Source organism: Leopardus geoffroyi, chromosome A3 (genome assembly GCF_018350155.1).
Source record: "Leopardus geoffroyi isolate Oge1 chromosome A3, O.geoffroyi_Oge1_pat1.0, whole genome shotgun sequence".
NCBI classification, from domain to species: domain Eukaryota; kingdom Metazoa; phylum Chordata; class Mammalia; order Carnivora; family Felidae; genus Leopardus; species Leopardus geoffroyi.
This window is the reverse complement of record NC_059336.1, coordinates 22,752,485-22,769,470: the sequence shown is the minus strand read 5'-3', so window position 1 is coordinate 22,769,470 and position 16,986 is coordinate 22,752,485. Positions and strand designations below refer to the sequence as shown.

The window sequence follows — 16,986 nt, the reverse complement described above, 5'->3', positions numbered from 1 at the left end:
ACTTTTACAACTCAGTTTTGTTCAGACAACTTCCCTCCAGAACACCTTCCCTGCCTGGGAGAAGCCCCAGCTCAAAGCTTGACCAGGCACCAGTGCTTCTGTGTCCTGCTCTGCCATCAACTGTCCCTCAACCCTCCCTCACCCCAAAACACATATAACCAATCATGAGCCTCCTGAAGGATGGTTCTGATTTATCCTTCCTCTATCTTCCAATCTCAGAAAAACAGCAGCACTGTGCCATCTGTTACTAAGCTCTAACCCTGGAGTCAACCTCACTGCTTCCATTCTCACATCTCACATACAGCTGACAGAAAACCCTACTGCCTACGTTCAGAACATATCCAGAATCCAACCACTTCTCACCCTGAAGGAACCTGCAACAACTTCCCATGTGGCTTCCCACTTTCGCCTCATCACCTGGCCCCCAAATCCTCTCAGCAGCAGTGGAGGGATCAGGTTATGTCACTCCCCTACTGAGAACCAAAGTCCTCACCCTAGAAACACCCTGCATGACCTGACTCCCAGTGACCTTGGATCTGCTTCCGGGTACACCTGCCCTTCCTGAGGATGCATCTACCACAAGGACTTTGCATACTTGCACATGTCCCATGACCCTGTTCCTCTTATGCTGCTTTATTGTTTCTATGTGGTACTTACCATGATCGGACACTTTATTATTTATTTGTTCACTGCCCATTTTGCCAACTGGATTGTAGGTAGGGATTCTGCTTTTTATACTGTTTCATCCCTGCTGCTTAGAATAGTTGGCACAGAGTCACCATACAATATCCATTTGTTGAATGATTGAATGAATCTCTGCGATAAATGGTGGGCAGAGCCATGATTACAAGCAGTCTGGAGGAGGGTTTGCCACTATTTGCGCACCTACCACTATTTATGAGCACACATGGTATTCGGGGAAAGTCTACCCCAGCTCTCCATCCTCTCCTCTCCCCTCAATTTCCATTCATACACTCATTCACTTATTCAGTATACATTCTTTGAGCACTTACTGTATGCCAGCACTGCACTGGGCCCAGACATAGGTAATTAGATCTTTATACTCTAGGAAAGAAGTGCTGTTCTGCTAGCACATGTCACAGCTGGAATTTTCCTTTATGGTCCTCATTTCAAATATTTAGTTCTTGTGCTCTTAGACCACATACATTTTTTTTTTCATTTAAGAAATAAGTTTAGGGGTGCCTGGGTGGCGCAGTCGGTTAAGCGTCCGACTTCAGCCAGGTCACCATCTCGCGGTCCGTGAGTTCGAGCCCCGCGTCAGGCTCTGGGCTGATGGCTCAGAGCCTGGAACCTGTTTCCGATTCTGTGTCTCCCTCTCTCTCTGCCCCTCCCCCGTTCATGCTCTGTCTCTCTCTGTCCCCAAAAAACAAATAAACGTTGAAAAAAAAATTAAAAAAAAAAAAAAAAAAGAAATAAGTTTATGGGGCACCTAGGTGGCTCAGTCAGTTAAGCATCTGACTCTTGGTTTCAGCTCAGGTCATGATCTCATGGTTTCATGAGTTTGAGCCCCACATTGGGTTCCATGCTGACAGGGTGGAGCCTGCTTAGGATTGTCTGTCTTCTCCTCTCTCTGCCCCTTCCCTACTCATGCTGTCTCTGTCTCTCTCAAAATAAATAAATAAACCTAAAAAATAAGTTTACAGTAGCTACAGAAGTGGTTGGGGTGGGATGGTGCCTGAGTGGCTCAGTCAGTTAAGTGTCCAACTCTTGATTTCAGCTCAGGTCTTGATCTCAGGGTCATGAGTTCAAGCCCTGAATTGGGCTCCATGTCCAGCATGGAGCCTACTTTAAAAAAACAACAACAACTGGGTGTAAGGGTTGAAGGGAGATCCACTGGGAAAAAGGCAAGAGAGGTACAATGTCCTGGATTCCAGAAAGCTCTAGCTTCATTAGCCAATGTCACATCTTGGCCTGCAGGGACCTCTGGGGTCAGACACCATGTTTTCCCTGCTGTTCTGATTATGATACCAGGAGGTGGGGTGAGGTCCATAGTGGTATGAGGGATCAGATAGGAAGCTGTGGGGGGGGAGGCGGACCTAGCAGGACCTCCTGAACTTCATCTGCTGAGGCCTCTGAGAGGCTAATAGCCTTGGGGATATTGCACCTTGGACTTTCCACTGTCTGCAGCCTGAGGATAGGAACCATGATCTAGCAGTCCTGACTCAGAGGAGATGCTCAACAAGTGCTTCCCAGCTGACAGAATAGACAGAAGTGAGCCCCTCAGTGGCAGGAAGCATGTCTTGATCCTCAACCTCCCTCACAGTTCCCATCACAGAACAGACACACAGTAGGACAGCAGGAAGGTGAGGGGGTAGGGGGAAAATGCTGTTGGGGCTGACCCTGGTGCTGACCTCTGGAGCAGTCCTGTGACCTCCACAGAGTCATCAGTGCCCCTTCACATACCAAGGTTTGGGGCCTGACTTGGGCCCTGCCATGATTTCCCCCAGGTTTAGAACATAGACAGATGCGCCAGAGGGACTCTGCGGAAGATGGAGAGGTCTTAGTCTTACCCTCCTCTGTCCAGACTCTGAGTAGTGTTCTTGGGAGCTCACAGGCCCTAGGCCTCCCTCCTTGTTCCACACACAAACTCAAATTCCCTTCCCAGATGTATGTTTGGACCTTGATACAAAGAAAAGCCAATCCCGATAACATTCACTCAATCAATAGTTAATTACTATTATATATGACAATATGCATTATGTAAATGTAAAAAACATCATCCCTTACTACTTAATTCTGGTTTCTCTAGATTAGAACTGGGTTTTCAAGCTTAAAAGAACATAAGAACCATTCAGAGAACTTGTGAAGGAAGAAGATTTCTGACCTCTGAGCCCTGTAAATAGAGTCAGAAGGGGCCCAAGAGTCTGTATTGTCAAGAAATTTCCCTGACAATTCCTATACACTCATGTCTGAGAACCAATGTTTTGTGATGTTACTCAGGCCTCATAGAGCTGCAGTGCCAAACTTTTTTTTTTTTTTACTACAAACCATAGTATGAAATTTTACACTGTGACCCAGGACACACTTAAAATTACTTAAAACAAAAATAGGATGAAACAATATTTCTCCCAACCCCAGTGATACACCTTGAAGTTTTCTGCTTATATTTCACTTCAAACACTCACTGGTCCAGATCCACTAAATGAAAGGATCTCAACCCTGGCTGCATATCAGAATCACCTGGCGGGACTTTTATATCTTCTAGGGCATAGGCCACACCCCTGACCCATTAAATCAGAAACCATGGGGGTTGGGTGCAAGGCATCAGTAATTTATAAAGCAGATGATTCCAACTTGCAGCCAAGGTCTAGATCAGCATTTAGTTTTTTTTTTTTTTTCTTTAAGATTTTTTTTGGCTGGTGGGGGGTGGGGGGTGCTCCTGGGTGGTAGGAGCAGTTTAGCCTCTGACTCTTGACTTTGGCTCAGGGCATGATTTTAGGGTTCATGGTTTCAAGCCCCACATAGGGCTCCTTGTTGTCTGTGCCAGGCCTGCTTGGGATTGTCTCTCTCTCCCTTTTTCTCTGCCCCTTCCCTTAACTCGAGTGTGCACACACTCACACTCTCTCTCTCTTTCTCTCTCAATGCCCACCATAGGGCTTGAACTCATGACCCTGAGAGATCAAGAGTCACATGCTCTACCGACTGAGCCAACCAGGTGCCCCTAAATCAATGGTTCTTAAAGTGTGGTCCCCAGAGCAGCAGCAACAGCATTACCTGAAAACTTGTTGGAAAGGCAAATTATCAGGTTCTGCCCTAGACCCACCAAACAAAAATCTGGGTGTTTGGCCAGTTCTTTGTTTTAAGTCCTCTAGGTGATTCTGATGGCCACTCAGATTTCAGACACACTGCTCTAAAACCACTGAATTAAACTAATTTCTTGGCCCACAAAAGGGTTTCAATCTGCAGCTTGACAAACACTGCCCTAAAGGAAGCCTCAGATGACAGATTAGAAATTAGTACTGGGGAAACCATTGCCTTTCCTGCAGAACTGACAAAGCTCTTCCTTTTTTGATAATGAGAGCTGCATTCTGATCTACCTCCTTTTGGGATTGGCTATGGGAAAGCTCAGAGTCAAATCTAACCTTAATCTCAGTAATCATGTGGATGTTTATGGATCTTTAAAGATCGTTATGGATCCTTATCTGCTTTCTCCTTTACTTCCCAGCCAATTCCTCCTGCATATTTTCTTTCTTAGGAAAGGGGCAGTAAGTGCTGGTCACCATGCGGTTGTGGCTAAACCTGGCCAGAGAAGGGGTGGGGATGGGGCAGCTGAACATGGAACACTTCCTGTGGCTTCTCAAGATCACTGGGGCCTGGTTTGCAGCACCCTTGTCCCAGTTAGCCCCACTGCTGTGGTTTCCTGTTTGCAGCTGCTGCACTCAGGCCAGCCCCAGTCTCAGCCAGCCTTTGGGTGTGAGGGTGGGTTGCTGATGCTGCCTGGAAAGTATCAGAGGGGCTGGGGAGAAGTCAATCTAACGAGCTTCTGAAGAAAGGTGAAGGGAGGCAAAGATGTGCTGAAGGGGGCCTCAGGAAGGAGACTGGGAGCAAAGGACCCTGACAACCCACCATGGTTGGTTCAAATTAGGGCAAGCACAGGAGGCCTGTCCTCACTCCTAAGTATCTCCTCCCTAGGCTTCCACTGCACTTGCAGTTTTGCCATTATTGTGACACATGGACCTTTCTTGGGAGTCTGAAGTGAGACGGACCTCAGCTGAGTTTGAATCCCAGCTTCACACTTAGTCATGTCTCTCCAGGCAGATCATTTCTCCTCTCTAAGCCTCACTTTCCTCATCTATAAAATGGGGACAGTGGAAATACCATCCCCCACAGGGTAGTTTGAAGGCACAAAAAGGTCTAACATAAACGTCAGCACAGCCACTCTTTCAACATCCCTCTCTGCCCTCACTGTAAGGGTCTCAGGACAGCACCTCAGAGGGAGGCAGGGCATCAGAGACAGACTCTATCAACTTTGTGTCTTATTTGCAAAGGTCCTGAACCTGAAATGGGAGAAGTCCCATATGAATGTGCAATGTGACATGTCCCTACCCCTCTATGGGCCTCTGTTTCCTCATCTTCCCCATCTATATGGCAGAAAGAAGAAGATCAAGAGCTGACTTCTTTTTATTTTTTTTAATGTTTATTTATTGTTGAGAGAGACAAACAGACAGAAGGTGAGCAGGGACAGGGGAGGGACAGAGAGAGAGGGAGACACAGAACTCGAATCGGGCTCCAGGTTCTGCACTACCAGCACAGAGCCGGATGTGGGGCTCAAACTCACAAGCTGTGAGATCATGACCTGAGCCGAAGTTGGACACTTAACTGACTGAGCCACCCAGGAGCCCCAAGAGCTGACTTCCAATGAGTTTTCTAGTTCTGACTGATGGTGAACCAAAGTACAGAGACCTTGTGAACTTGACAACTTTTTGCCAAGAGATCAGAATTGGGTTGTGTTTTGGGGAGGAAGGAATCATTGCTGGTCAGGGCAGGGAAATCATGTGACTGTACTCTATTACAAGACCCAGTTGCCAAAGTGTAGGTTGAGCCCGGATCCCCACTGTGGACCATTCACACCCACTTTTATAAATGGGCTCTTGTGGCAGCAACCTGGTGTCAGTCAGCCAGACTGCCCAACTCCAAAGCCAGGTACTATAGCCCTTCACATCCAGCCTTCTACTTCTATCCCCAAGTCACCTCACACTTGACTCTCAGCATTCAAAGGACAAGCCAGGACTGAGCTTACCCACCTCTCCTGGTTTGGCTCTCCCGGATGAGGAAGGCCCCTCCGGAGTTTCCAGGCAGCAACAGCAGTTCCTCAGCTTTCTCCCGGCTCAGGCCCTCATACAGCCACCTGGGGGAGGGACAGAGAGAAGTCACCCTGGAGTGGGGATGGGCCAAGACTCTACTCCACCCCTCCTCCATCTCTGGACCTCAGAGTTCCAACTGTACATGGTCTCCAAGGGCTCCCCAGCTTTGCCTTAGTCCTGGCTCCAGACACCTCAGAGGATAACCTCATGGGGTCAGTCCCAGGTTTTTCTACCTGGAGACCTCATTTCCAAGTCGTTGGGGCTAGGGGTAGGTGAGGTGATCACAGACTTTCTTCTATCACTGCCCAGCTCCTCCAGTACCCCTATGCTAGCCACTCACCTTTCCAAGCCTTTACCTTTCCAATAATTGCCTGTTTTATTTTGTTGTGGTTTTTAATTTTTTTTTTAACCTTTATTTATTTTTTAAAAAAAAATTTTTTTTTTTCAACGTTTATTTATTTTTGGGACAGAGAGAGACAGAGCATGAACGGGGGAGGGGCAGAGAGAGAGGGAGACACAGAATCGGAAACAGGCTCCAGGCTCTGAGCCAACAGCCCAGAACCTGACGCGGGGCTCGAACTCACGGACCGCGAGATCGTGACCTGGCTGAAGTCGGACGCTTAACCGACTGCACCACCCAGGCGCCCCAACCTTTATTTATTTTTGAGACAGAGAGAGACAGAGCATGAACGGGGGAGGGTCAGAGAGAAAGGGAGACACAGAATCTGAAACAGGCTCCAGGCTCTGAGCTGTCAGCACAGAGCCCGACACGGGGCTCGAACTCACGGACCTTGAGATCACGACCTGAGCCGAAGTCGGACACTTAACCGACTGAGCCACCCAGGCACCCCTTGTTTTTAATTTTAGTAAGTATTTTATTTGAATGTTTTAAAGTTTAACTTTGTAGTCAAAAAGGCATGTGAGTGAACATGTATTCATTATCAGTGAAATCTAACTCCCACTGGAGCTTATTGTGGGTAGAAATGCTGGAACTAGAATGTTCAAGACATTCTAAAATCTTGGGAAAAATCATGCAGCCTATCAATCATCATATGTGCCTCCCAAAGCACAGATCTTCATAACCTACTCCTCGGTGCCTCTTTCATTGCTGGATTGTTGATTACTCTGGTCCTCTGTTTTCCTTTCTCCTTTCACTTAATCCTTCACCTATATGTTCATGAAGGACTTAACCACAGTGGAAAGTTTGGTGGTTTTGCAGGAATTTTTTTGGCTTACTAGTCCATCAGCCTTCTAATGTCCCCAGAGCCATGCCCTATGGTCCCTGGGAAAACCTTCAGAAGCCAACTCAATGGAAATGGCTGCCTCCCTGTCATCGTGTGAAATTCCACAGTCAAGGCCAAAGTCAGAGTTGAGTCAATTCCAAGTAAATAAATCAGAGAAGCCATGACTTGCTTGGTGCCAGTAACAAACTTAGCCTAGTTTTATAGTAAATAAAACAAGCCATTCATGTGACTTACAAACACCAGAAATTAGATGGAAAGGCAAGGGAAGGGGACTCTGGGAGGTGGTCAGTGTTTCCTTGGCTGAAACTTCAGTACCACACTGGAGATGCAAAATCTCTTGCCAGCAGGGCCAGGCTATTAGGAAAAACGTGGGCAAGACGGGTTTCACCTGGATGCCGACAACCTCCGTGTGAGTTTATTCTACAAGATGTCCACAGGTCTCAGGATCCCTGCACTACTCTCATCAGAGCCAGATATCCCCATGAGCCTCAGAAGAGGAAGGCCACCCAGTGCCAGAGCTGTACTTTCTCTCAGAAGAGTGGCTGTCACACACAGTGTACTTGTATGACTCCATGTTATGCAGGTAGATCCCACCCAAAGGCAGTTCACTTCCTTTCTCTCTCAGAATTTGCTCTGGAGTCAGTTTCTTTTGTCACTCACTCTCGGAGAGCAGTGGCCCACACTTTGTAAGAGACCCTGCATCCCCCATGTCCTGCCTTCCCTCGAGGCACCTCTTAGACAGGCTTGTTAAGTTGTGGGGCACCACCCCTCCATTTTCTTGCCTCAGGACATTTAGGACACATATTCAAGGCTACTCCCTTTCGGCATTCACCTTCACTGAACTCCTGGCCACCCTCCAAAGCCCAGAAGACATCTCTATGGGGCCTTTCTGAGCCCCCTCCTCCGGGCTCCCAAGTCTCACAGGCTGACCTGAGAGGGCTAGCTGTTCACTCTTCTTGAGGGCAGGGCCCAGGCCTGATTCTCCCCTCTCCCCAGTTTTGCTCAGCATAGGACTGGCCATAAAGGATATGCTTGTGGGAAGAGAAAGCAGGAAGTTCCCTTAAGTCAGGGCCTGGGGTGTGAACTCACCCATGGGAGATTTTGGCCACGTGGATGCTGGGGATGTTATATTCTGTGCCTGAAACTTCTGACACCACCGTCGACCAGTCTCCATCTCTGGAGAGAGAAAGGAGAGGGGAACTGCTCATTTAGGATTCATGAGGACCCACCAGGCTGGCTCCTGTGGCTGGCCACCTATCCCACCTGTGATTCCCAGGTTTCCTTGTACCACCCAGTGCTGGTACCTCCTGGGCAATAGATGGCAGGATTCAGGGCCCCCTGCAAGGCCCTGCCCATCTACTGTTTCTTTCTGCAGGTGTGTCAAGCTTCCTGAAATCATTAGGGCCATATGTGAGCTCAGCACCAAAGGCCATGCTCTTTTCTTCTGGAGGGAAGGGCCCCTTCTCCCAATAGTGTATCTTCAGGTGTCAGGGAGAGAAAGCAGAGCACCCCATCCTTCCCCGCAGGAGGACTTACTCAGAGATGATGGTCAACGGCTCCCCCAGTCTCAGCGACAGCTGTGTGTGCTCGCCTACCGGGAAACTGCTCAGGGCCACAGCTGTGGCCCTGTTTCTCTCTGCATAGAGGGACAGAGATGGTCACCTTTTTGGCTAGTCCTCCCTCCACATGTGAAGTCTAGTGGAGTCCGGGCTTCCACAATCAACTCCCTCATGGGCACCCTGGGGATCATGCCTGCTGGGATTCCAAGAGGGTCACCCTGGAATCTGAAGCCTTTGCAGTGGGCCTCTGCAGAGCCCTAGGAGTGCCCAGACATCTTTTGGAGTCACCTCAGGGAATAGGTTAGTGTGTCAAGAGGAGTGGGGCCCCTGGCTATAATCCTCTTTTATATGGAGATCTTCAAGAAGATTTTGATAAAAGGATTCCCCTGCTCAGCAAACTTAAAAACTACAGCTCTAATCAGGTTATCAGCACAGATCTCTGAGCTCAGTTTCTACAAGTTCTAATGACATGGGCACTGGATGGACTAACTTTGAGGGGTGAAGTCCAGGGTGAGCATAGGAGGAGGAGGACTCCTGGAGGAGCCAATGAAATCACAGATGTGTACAGGCTTTGTAACTCCACAATGCCATGCATGTGGGGAGCATGGCTCTCCCATGGTCTTTGTCCAAAATGACAGGTGTAGGTCTGTGCTGCCGAGAAAACTAGGGGTCCCAGGGGCCCACTATACCAGGCCTGGCCCAGAGTAAACACTCAGCAAGTGTATGTGGCCCAGTCAAGCATCCTGGCCGCATGCCTGCCATCCCTTACTGAGTGGCTGCTGAGTGTCAGGATCTGACTGGGTGCTGCACGCATCACCTCAGCCCTCACAAGCTCCGGGGTAGTCCTCTCTGGTCAGCCCCATTGCTCAGCAAAGCAACTGAGATGAGGTAGGGTACTGTGCCAGACGTAGCTTCTATGGCATTCCCTGTCCCTCTTCCCATGGGGCACTGTTGGGTTGGGTGACCATTGTGGCTTACTCATGGGCCCAAGTTGGGGGGACTTGGCTGGACAGCTGTAGCACCTCACCAAAAAGTCCAGACTCTCTTGGGACACTGACATTCAGAGAGGAAGCCATGGAGCCAGAGGATGCTAAGCCTCCCCTTACCCCTGCCCTATCACACCAGGACTGGTCCCAAAGACACGGTGGTCATGAGGCCCAACTTTGAGGTTGGATGGTAGGTGGCAAGCAGCTCCCTCAGCACAGGATGTACATCCTTCGTCCACCTTAGGGATCAGCCTGCCCATTCTAACTAGACCTCCTGATATCTGTCTGGGCCTTCTCATCCTGAAAACCCTGCCCTCCACAGGCTGCTGAGAGCCACTTCACCCACATCCAGTGTCCCTCCCTCTCCTTCCTCCTTATCCCAGTTCATCAGGGGTCTCTGAAACAAAGGGAAAAGAGAGACAGACTTGTTAGCACATCAGTGCATCAAGCTATGAAAAGCAATCAAGGTCAGCAAGAAAAGTTTATCTGTCTCATAGATGCTCCTGAAGGATCCAAGGCCTCAGCAGGCTCTATGAAGCCTTCTAGACAGATGCCCCAGGAGATGGGGAAGGGAGAGCAGATGAACAGACAAGGACCCAGGGGATGGGTAGGGCAGACCCAGATTTGGACACTGTGTGATATAAGGGCCTAGGCTCCAGGTGGACATGGGAAGAATGACACGGCATTCCCAGAAAGGGACCTGGTTCCTACATGTCCTCCCAGACACATGTGCCGATCCACATGGTGACCACAGAATGGAGCTCCTCAGAGCTGTCTATATAGCACAGGGCCTGGCCATCACATGGTGCAGTGAAATGCCTGATGCCTGAAAATGCCTGATGCCCAGGTAAACAATGCAAGCAAGTCTTGTGGAGGGCATCCTTCAACAAGGATGGCCTGGAAGGACCCCTTTGCCTCCTGGAAGCCCTGGAATTGCACCCCTACTTGTTACTGAGCTGCATATGCTTGCTGTCCCACTCACTGACCATCCTCCTGGACAACTCGCCTTCATCCTTCACTCCCTGGATAAAATGTCCCTTCTTGGTGAAGTCTTTGTGATGAGTCCCTCAGCACACACTTTCAATAAGAACCCCTTAAAACACACTGTCACCAAAATATAACAACTGCAACTGACTATTGGTTTAGCTCCTGTCTCTGGGCCTTGACTGTCTCTGAAGGCAGGGGCTGTGCCTATCTTGTCCATTCTATGTCCCTTGGTCCCGGCACAAGGCCTGGCATGTGGTAGAGCCTTGGTAGATTCTGAACAGATGCAAGACTGATGGACAAATGACTCATGGAAGGGGCTGCCCCAAATCTGTCCTCTTGCTGGGACCAGGAGTTGACCTACCAAGAGAGAGGCCCACCCTTCCCCCTGGAGACCCTGTCAGAGAGAGGAACACAGTTCCCCTCGGGTCTCACAGGCAGGGAGAACCCCCAGAGCACCTGCCGGAGGTCAGCCCCCTCAGCAGCCTGGGCATGACTCAGAGCAGCATTGGGGCCGTGGCCTGTGGCTAGATTCAGAGGAAATGAGGGGGAGGTCTGTGTGGTTTCCAGGTCTCTTCCTGCTCAGCCTGGTGGGCCCCAGGCTCTTTGTGCAGACTGAGTGGCTACAAAGAGGCAGTGGCCTCCCCAACAGAACTACAGAGCCCAGGGCATTAATGCCTGTGGGAGGCTGGCATTAGGAAGATGAGGATATTAGGGGCAGGGCTGAGGAGGGGAAAGAGGCCTCAGCTATTGCAGGGGAATTTTCAGATTGGGGATAGCTTCTGCCCAGACATCCAGGTATTTGGCTCCGTAGTCTCCTAGTTCTGTTTAAGTGTGTGCCCATGTCAGTCCTCCTAAAAGTGCTGCTTGGTTTAGAGTAATTTGTTATCTGTGATAGTTAATTTTATGTGTCAATGTGGCTGGCCCACAGTACCCTGATATTTGGTCAAACACCAGTCTAGAAGTCTAGATGTTGGTGTGAAGATAACAATTTTTTGTTTGTTTGTTTGTTTGTTTTGTTTGTTTAGAGAGAGCAAGAGAATGTTTGTGAGTCGGGGAGAGACGCAGAGTGAGAGAGAGAGAATCTTAAGCAGGTTCCATGCTCAGTACAGAGCCTGGAGTCCAATGTAGAGCTCAATCCCATGACTCTGGGATCATGACCTGAGCCAAAATCAAGAGTCAGATGCTTAACCAACTGATCCACCCAGGTGCCCTGAGATAACAATTTAAATCAGTGGACTTTGAATAAAGTAGATTACTCTCCATAATGTGGGTGGTCCTCATCCAGTCAGTTGAAGATCTTAAAACAAAAAGACTGAGGTTCTTAAAGCAAGAGGGAATTCTGCCCCCAGACTTGACTACAATCTTAACTCTTCCCTGGGTCTCTAGCCTGTCAGCCTATCTGGCAGAATTCAGACTTGCCAGCCCCCACAATTGCATGAAGCAATTTCTTAAAATAAATTCTGTGTCCACACACACACACACACACACACACACACATACACAAACCCTATTGGTTCTGTATCTCTGGAGAACCCTGATGAATACACCATCAAAACCCCAAATCAGGATGTGATTCGAGAAACTATTTGTGGGTTGTTTGGGGGAACAAGAAACAAACTGGGGCTATAGTTTTGATACCAAAATATTAGAATTTCTAGGATATTTTGATTGTCCTAAAAATGGGCATTTTCAGTCAGGACTATCTTAAAAGTCATAGTTGTAGGTTCAGCGTATGCATTATATATCCCAGTTTCTTCCAATTACCATGCCTTTAATTTTGTTCCAAATATTGTACAGGCTAAGAAGAGACACTTTGCAGCAATGATGTCCAATAGAACTTTCTGTGATGATGGAAGTGTTATAAAACTGTGGTGTCCAATAGGTAAACACTAGCTACATATGGCAACTGAGCACTTGAAATGTGGCTGATGTGACTGAGGAGCCACATATTTAATTTCATTTTAATTAATCTTACTTTGAATTTAAATAGCTGCAAATGGCTAGGGGCTATTATACCGGAAAGTACAGCTTTGGAGAGCTACAGAAGTGGAGCTGGTCTTAGATTTGGTCTTGGAATTAGCAGCTCAATTTCCTAATAAACTGGTTGAGGAGTAGGGAAGCCTTGGGAGACACCTGGGGGACTAATACGCCCTCTTGGTTAGCACCTGTTACTCACATTTTCTAGTTTATCTAGTTGTTTAATGTTCTGACTGCTGAAATGTAAGCTTCCCCAGAGCAGGGACACTGTCTGTACGGTTCACACAGAAGGGCCTGGTATACAGCAGGCACTCACTGACACCTGAAGTCAGGCTGGAGTGGCTGGTCAGGAAAGCCCACAGAGGCAGTGGTGTCTGGGGCTGTGCAACCTTACTGTGTGTGGGAAGGGCCCACAGCCTACCTGCTTGCGTGGGCACAGGGCCTGGGCCTTGGACAGAGGGGCTTGAGCTTGGGCTTGGCTGGGTTTTCCCTCTGCTGGGCTGTCCTCCCATCGTTCCTCAGCAGACCACTCAGAAGCACAGGGTCAAGGGAAATCTGAAAGAGATACTGTGATGGACACAGAGGCCCCGGATACCCAGACACCCTTTCCCTTCCCAGTTCAGCCCTGCTGGCAAAAGGGAATGATGACCCTCCCAGCAGGACCAGACTCCAGCCCCTCCACCAGACTCAGGAGGCTCTCTGCAACTAGACCATTTTCTCTGGCAGGCCTACCTTTTCTACACTGCAGCCATACTCTACTCTTTTTTTTCTGGGCTTTTGCCTATGTGGCCCACTGGTTGGAATGTCCTTTTCCCTCTTGGGGCCTGTCTGGATCCCTCCCTTCCCTGGCAAGATTTCCCTGAATCCCCCAGCCCTCAGCAATTATTCCTATGACAGGCCTACTCTGAACTATTTCCTGATGTGGGATCACATTCTGCCACTGGGTGGCAGGGCACAATGACAGGACCCATGGCTAGGGTTAGAGGTGGGCAAGGGTGGGGATCCAAGCAGGCTTGGGAACTCATGTCACAACAAGCTACGGTGACACTGAGCACAGTTATTAGTGCTCAGTGTCACTGTTTTGCACAGGGCAAAGTAAGATGACTAGGAGACTGCATGCCATAGCGATGACTTATAAGGCTTTGGAGGGATTGGCTGTTGAGCCACTTCCCTGCTTTTTGCCTCCATCTGAAAAATGGGGATAACAATACCCAACATCCGGGTCCAAGAGATAAGGCATGAGAAAAGCTTGGCCAGGGCCGTTTCATTTATTGTGTCCTGAATGTCACTTCACCAGAGGCCACTCTCTCTGTCGACTCCCTGTTGTGCTCCTCAAGTTGTTGTTTGTTGTTGTTTTAAGATTTTATTTTTTAAGTAATCTCCACACCCAATGTGGGGCTCAAACTTATAATCCCGAGATCAAGAGTTGCATGCTCCACTGACTGAGGCAGCCAGGTGCCCCCTTCCCAAGTTTTAATTATTCATTTATTAGAGTGTTTACTTGTTTAATTTGCCATTATTCTATGGCTCAATGAGTACAAAGATCTCTTTTTGCCTATTTCCTCAACATTTCATGAGACATTTGGCCCATAAAAGGCACTCAACACACATTAGCTAAATGGACCAAAGTGATTTTTAGCTCTTTGGACAAGTGTCTTATCCTTAGAATAATTTTTTTTAATGTTTATTTTTGAGAGAGAGAGAGAGAGAGAGAGAGAGCGCACAAGTGGAGGAGGGGCAGAGAGAGAGAAGAGACACAGAATCCTAAGCAGGCTCCAGGCTCTGGGCTGTTAGCACAGAGCCCAACGCAAGGCTCAAACTCATGAACCGTGAGATCATGACCTGAGCCAAAGTCGGACACTTAACCGATTGAGTCACCCAGGCATCCCTAGAATCATTTTAATTCCCAGGTTTCTAGGGTAATGCTAATTTTTTCAAAAACTTTATTAAAGTAATTCAGGAAGGTAGTTTCATTCTTTCAGATGGTTCCATCCTTTTCAGTAGAGACTGGAATAATTATTCCAGTTTGGTTCTCTGGAGGAGATCACAGAATGGCACAGTGACATAGCACTGGCCTTGCCTTTGAACCCTTCACCATGCCTGGTTAAGTATGGGTTTCTGTCATCATCATGGAGAGTTCAGTACTCATGAGGATGGAGCTCTTTAATAGAAAATAGGCCCATCTTCAGGAAATGGCTTCCAGCACCTACTTCCTGCTCAGACTTTGGGATCCTGAAGCTGTGACAGCCTGAAATGGGCTCTAATGCCCTCACTGCTACGGCTCCTCTTCACATCAGGGTTTGAACATTCTTGTTGCTCACCAGCCTTTCCTTTCCCCTTGGGTATCAGATACAAGCTCTATGCTTAACTGTGCAGACACAAGTCCAGAAAAATCTGAGAGAGAAATCTTTCCTGGGTAGCATGAGTGACTAATTCAGACCAACCAGGTTCCATTTGTGACCTTGGGCAAAGCACATAACCTCTGTCTCATCTTTGAATCAGGGATAGTACCAACTATAGTACCAACTAGGTTGTGGGGAGAAGTCGGGGAGCCTGGTATAGAGTGCTCAGTAAAGGTTAGTTTCCTTTTCCCTCCTTCAACAAGACAAAGTCACCATAGTCACCAACTTTACTAAACCCAGAGACTTCTTTCTGCAGCAAGTGGAGCTGGGGGATGGACCCAAGAGAGGTAGGAGAGCCACAGTGAGGCTGGAAGCTCCCCAGACCTCTGCCATCTCCCTTCACCTGGCCTGGTCAGGGCCAGGGCACTTCCTGGGGGCAAATGAAGACCACGGGGTGTGCAGGCCTAGAAGGAGGAGACGTTGGCCAAAACTTTAGAGAGAATCTAATTATTAATTGCACAAGTCTTTGAAAAATTAACTATGTGCAAGGCACTTTCTAGGGGGCCCAGGCCAGTGGGTGGAGGGAAAACAGTAAAGGCTGCTGAGATCAGCACACTGCCTACAGTTGTTTTTTGATCTTCTCACTTGATCATTTGAGAGGTCGGCAGCTTTAAAACCCATTCACGTACAGTGATCAGGGCTCAGAGAGAACAACCTCGTGTTCACTCTCACGTAGCTGGTTAGTGCAGAGCCTGGGTCTATAATCCACATCTTTGTTTTTGTGCTTCTGGAGATAATTTCTCAGCGGCAGAGGTTAAGAGTGATGAATTTGATTAAGCTAAAGGGAGATCTCTCTCTCTCTCCGCTGAGAAGTATCACCCTTTTGAGAGGAATTGTAGACTTTATAGCCTTCAAAGATTATAATCCAGACTCCTCTCATTCACTGACGTTGAAAGGCTGTAGCCAGAGGGGGGTTCAAAATCATACAGCAAATTGGTGACTGAGATGGGACCAGAAGAGACATAAAGACAAGCTGGAGGAAATAATGTAATGCTTTGGGGGCAGGGGAGGCCAAAGGCAGGGGTTCCTTTGGGGACCCTCAAAACCACCCCCTTACATCCTCAACAGAACCACTTCTTTTCCTGGAACTCCTTCCTCCACTGTAAAGCTCACTCTCAGCCTCTGGGGGGACCATCCTTCCTCATAGTCCTGAGACCATACTTACATACTTACAAACATACCAAGCTTACATACCAAGCAAACATACTTACTGGTTTCCAGTCATCAAAGCTTGGGGCCAGGGCTCAGCTTAGATGCATGCTTTGGCTGGAGAGGATAGGGCTTTGGAGGGCCCTTCTGGACATCTTCCAAAGTCCTTAGTCCTAGGGCACCCAGAATCCCCTCAGCTTGGGAGTGTCTTCAGAGAGATGCTCTTGGTATCGTTGTGGGTAGCTCTGCATCTGCAGTGCTCAGCAATTTGTACACCTGGGATGAGAAAGGAGACTCATGCTCCTTAGAGACCCCCAACTGGGCAGCCCTCCCAAGCACAGCTAGGCCAGGGAAGAAGGCTCGGGGCTCTTTGAGCTCTATCATAGGGTCTTTGGGGCTCCCAGCTCACATCTGCAGGCTCTGTGGTTCTCACAACCACCCATTTCCTCTGACGGCATCACAGACCATCAAGGAGCCACCTTCCCCAAGTTCCTGTTTCTAAAGGAGAAGCAGCTGCCTTGTCATCCTAGAGGGAGAGGTTTTTCTCTGGCTTTGTGGCTTGGTCTTGCCTGAGGAACATGGAACTGAGGTAAGTGAGGAGTTTCCCATGCTTACCTGACCATTATAATCACCTGAGTCTCTCGCTGGTATCAGATTCGTGGGATCCCCCATCTTCTGTGTCCAAGTCACCAGAGGAAAGCCAAGGAATCTGAATTTTGTACACTCCCAAGAGATTCCCTTGACTGGCTTTGGGGGAAACACTGCCTTGGAGTGATGTGTCCTAATCTTTAATGTGTATAGGTATTCCTTGGGGATCTTAAGTATTTATTTTTGAGAGGGAGGGAGGGAGGGAGAGA

At 48.5% G+C, this 16,986-nt stretch overlaps 1 protein-coding gene across 2 annotated transcripts in view; it reads right to left on the bottom strand.

Moving 5' to 3' along the window:
- Positions 1-16,986, bottom strand: part of SLA2 (Src like adaptor 2) — a 30,083-nt gene extending 13,097 nt beyond the window's left edge. Inside the window, exons 1-5 of one of the 2 annotated variants that reach the window (XM_045444688.1) lie at positions 16,192-16,986; positions 13,000-13,133; positions 8,606-8,705; positions 8,159-8,245; positions 5,766-5,869 (exon numbers count right to left, since the gene is read on the bottom strand). In XM_045444688.1, coding sequence (XP_045300644.1) covers positions 5,766-5,869; positions 8,159-8,245; positions 8,606-8,705; positions 13,000-13,090 — 382 coding nt within the window. In that variant the 5' untranslated portion in view covers positions 13,091-13,133; positions 16,192-16,986. Of the gene's footprint in view, positions 1-5,765; positions 5,870-8,158; positions 8,246-8,605; positions 8,706-12,999; positions 13,134-13,789; positions 13,908-16,191 lie in introns of those variants that run through there. The other variant, XM_045444689.1, reaches the window with a different exon arrangement.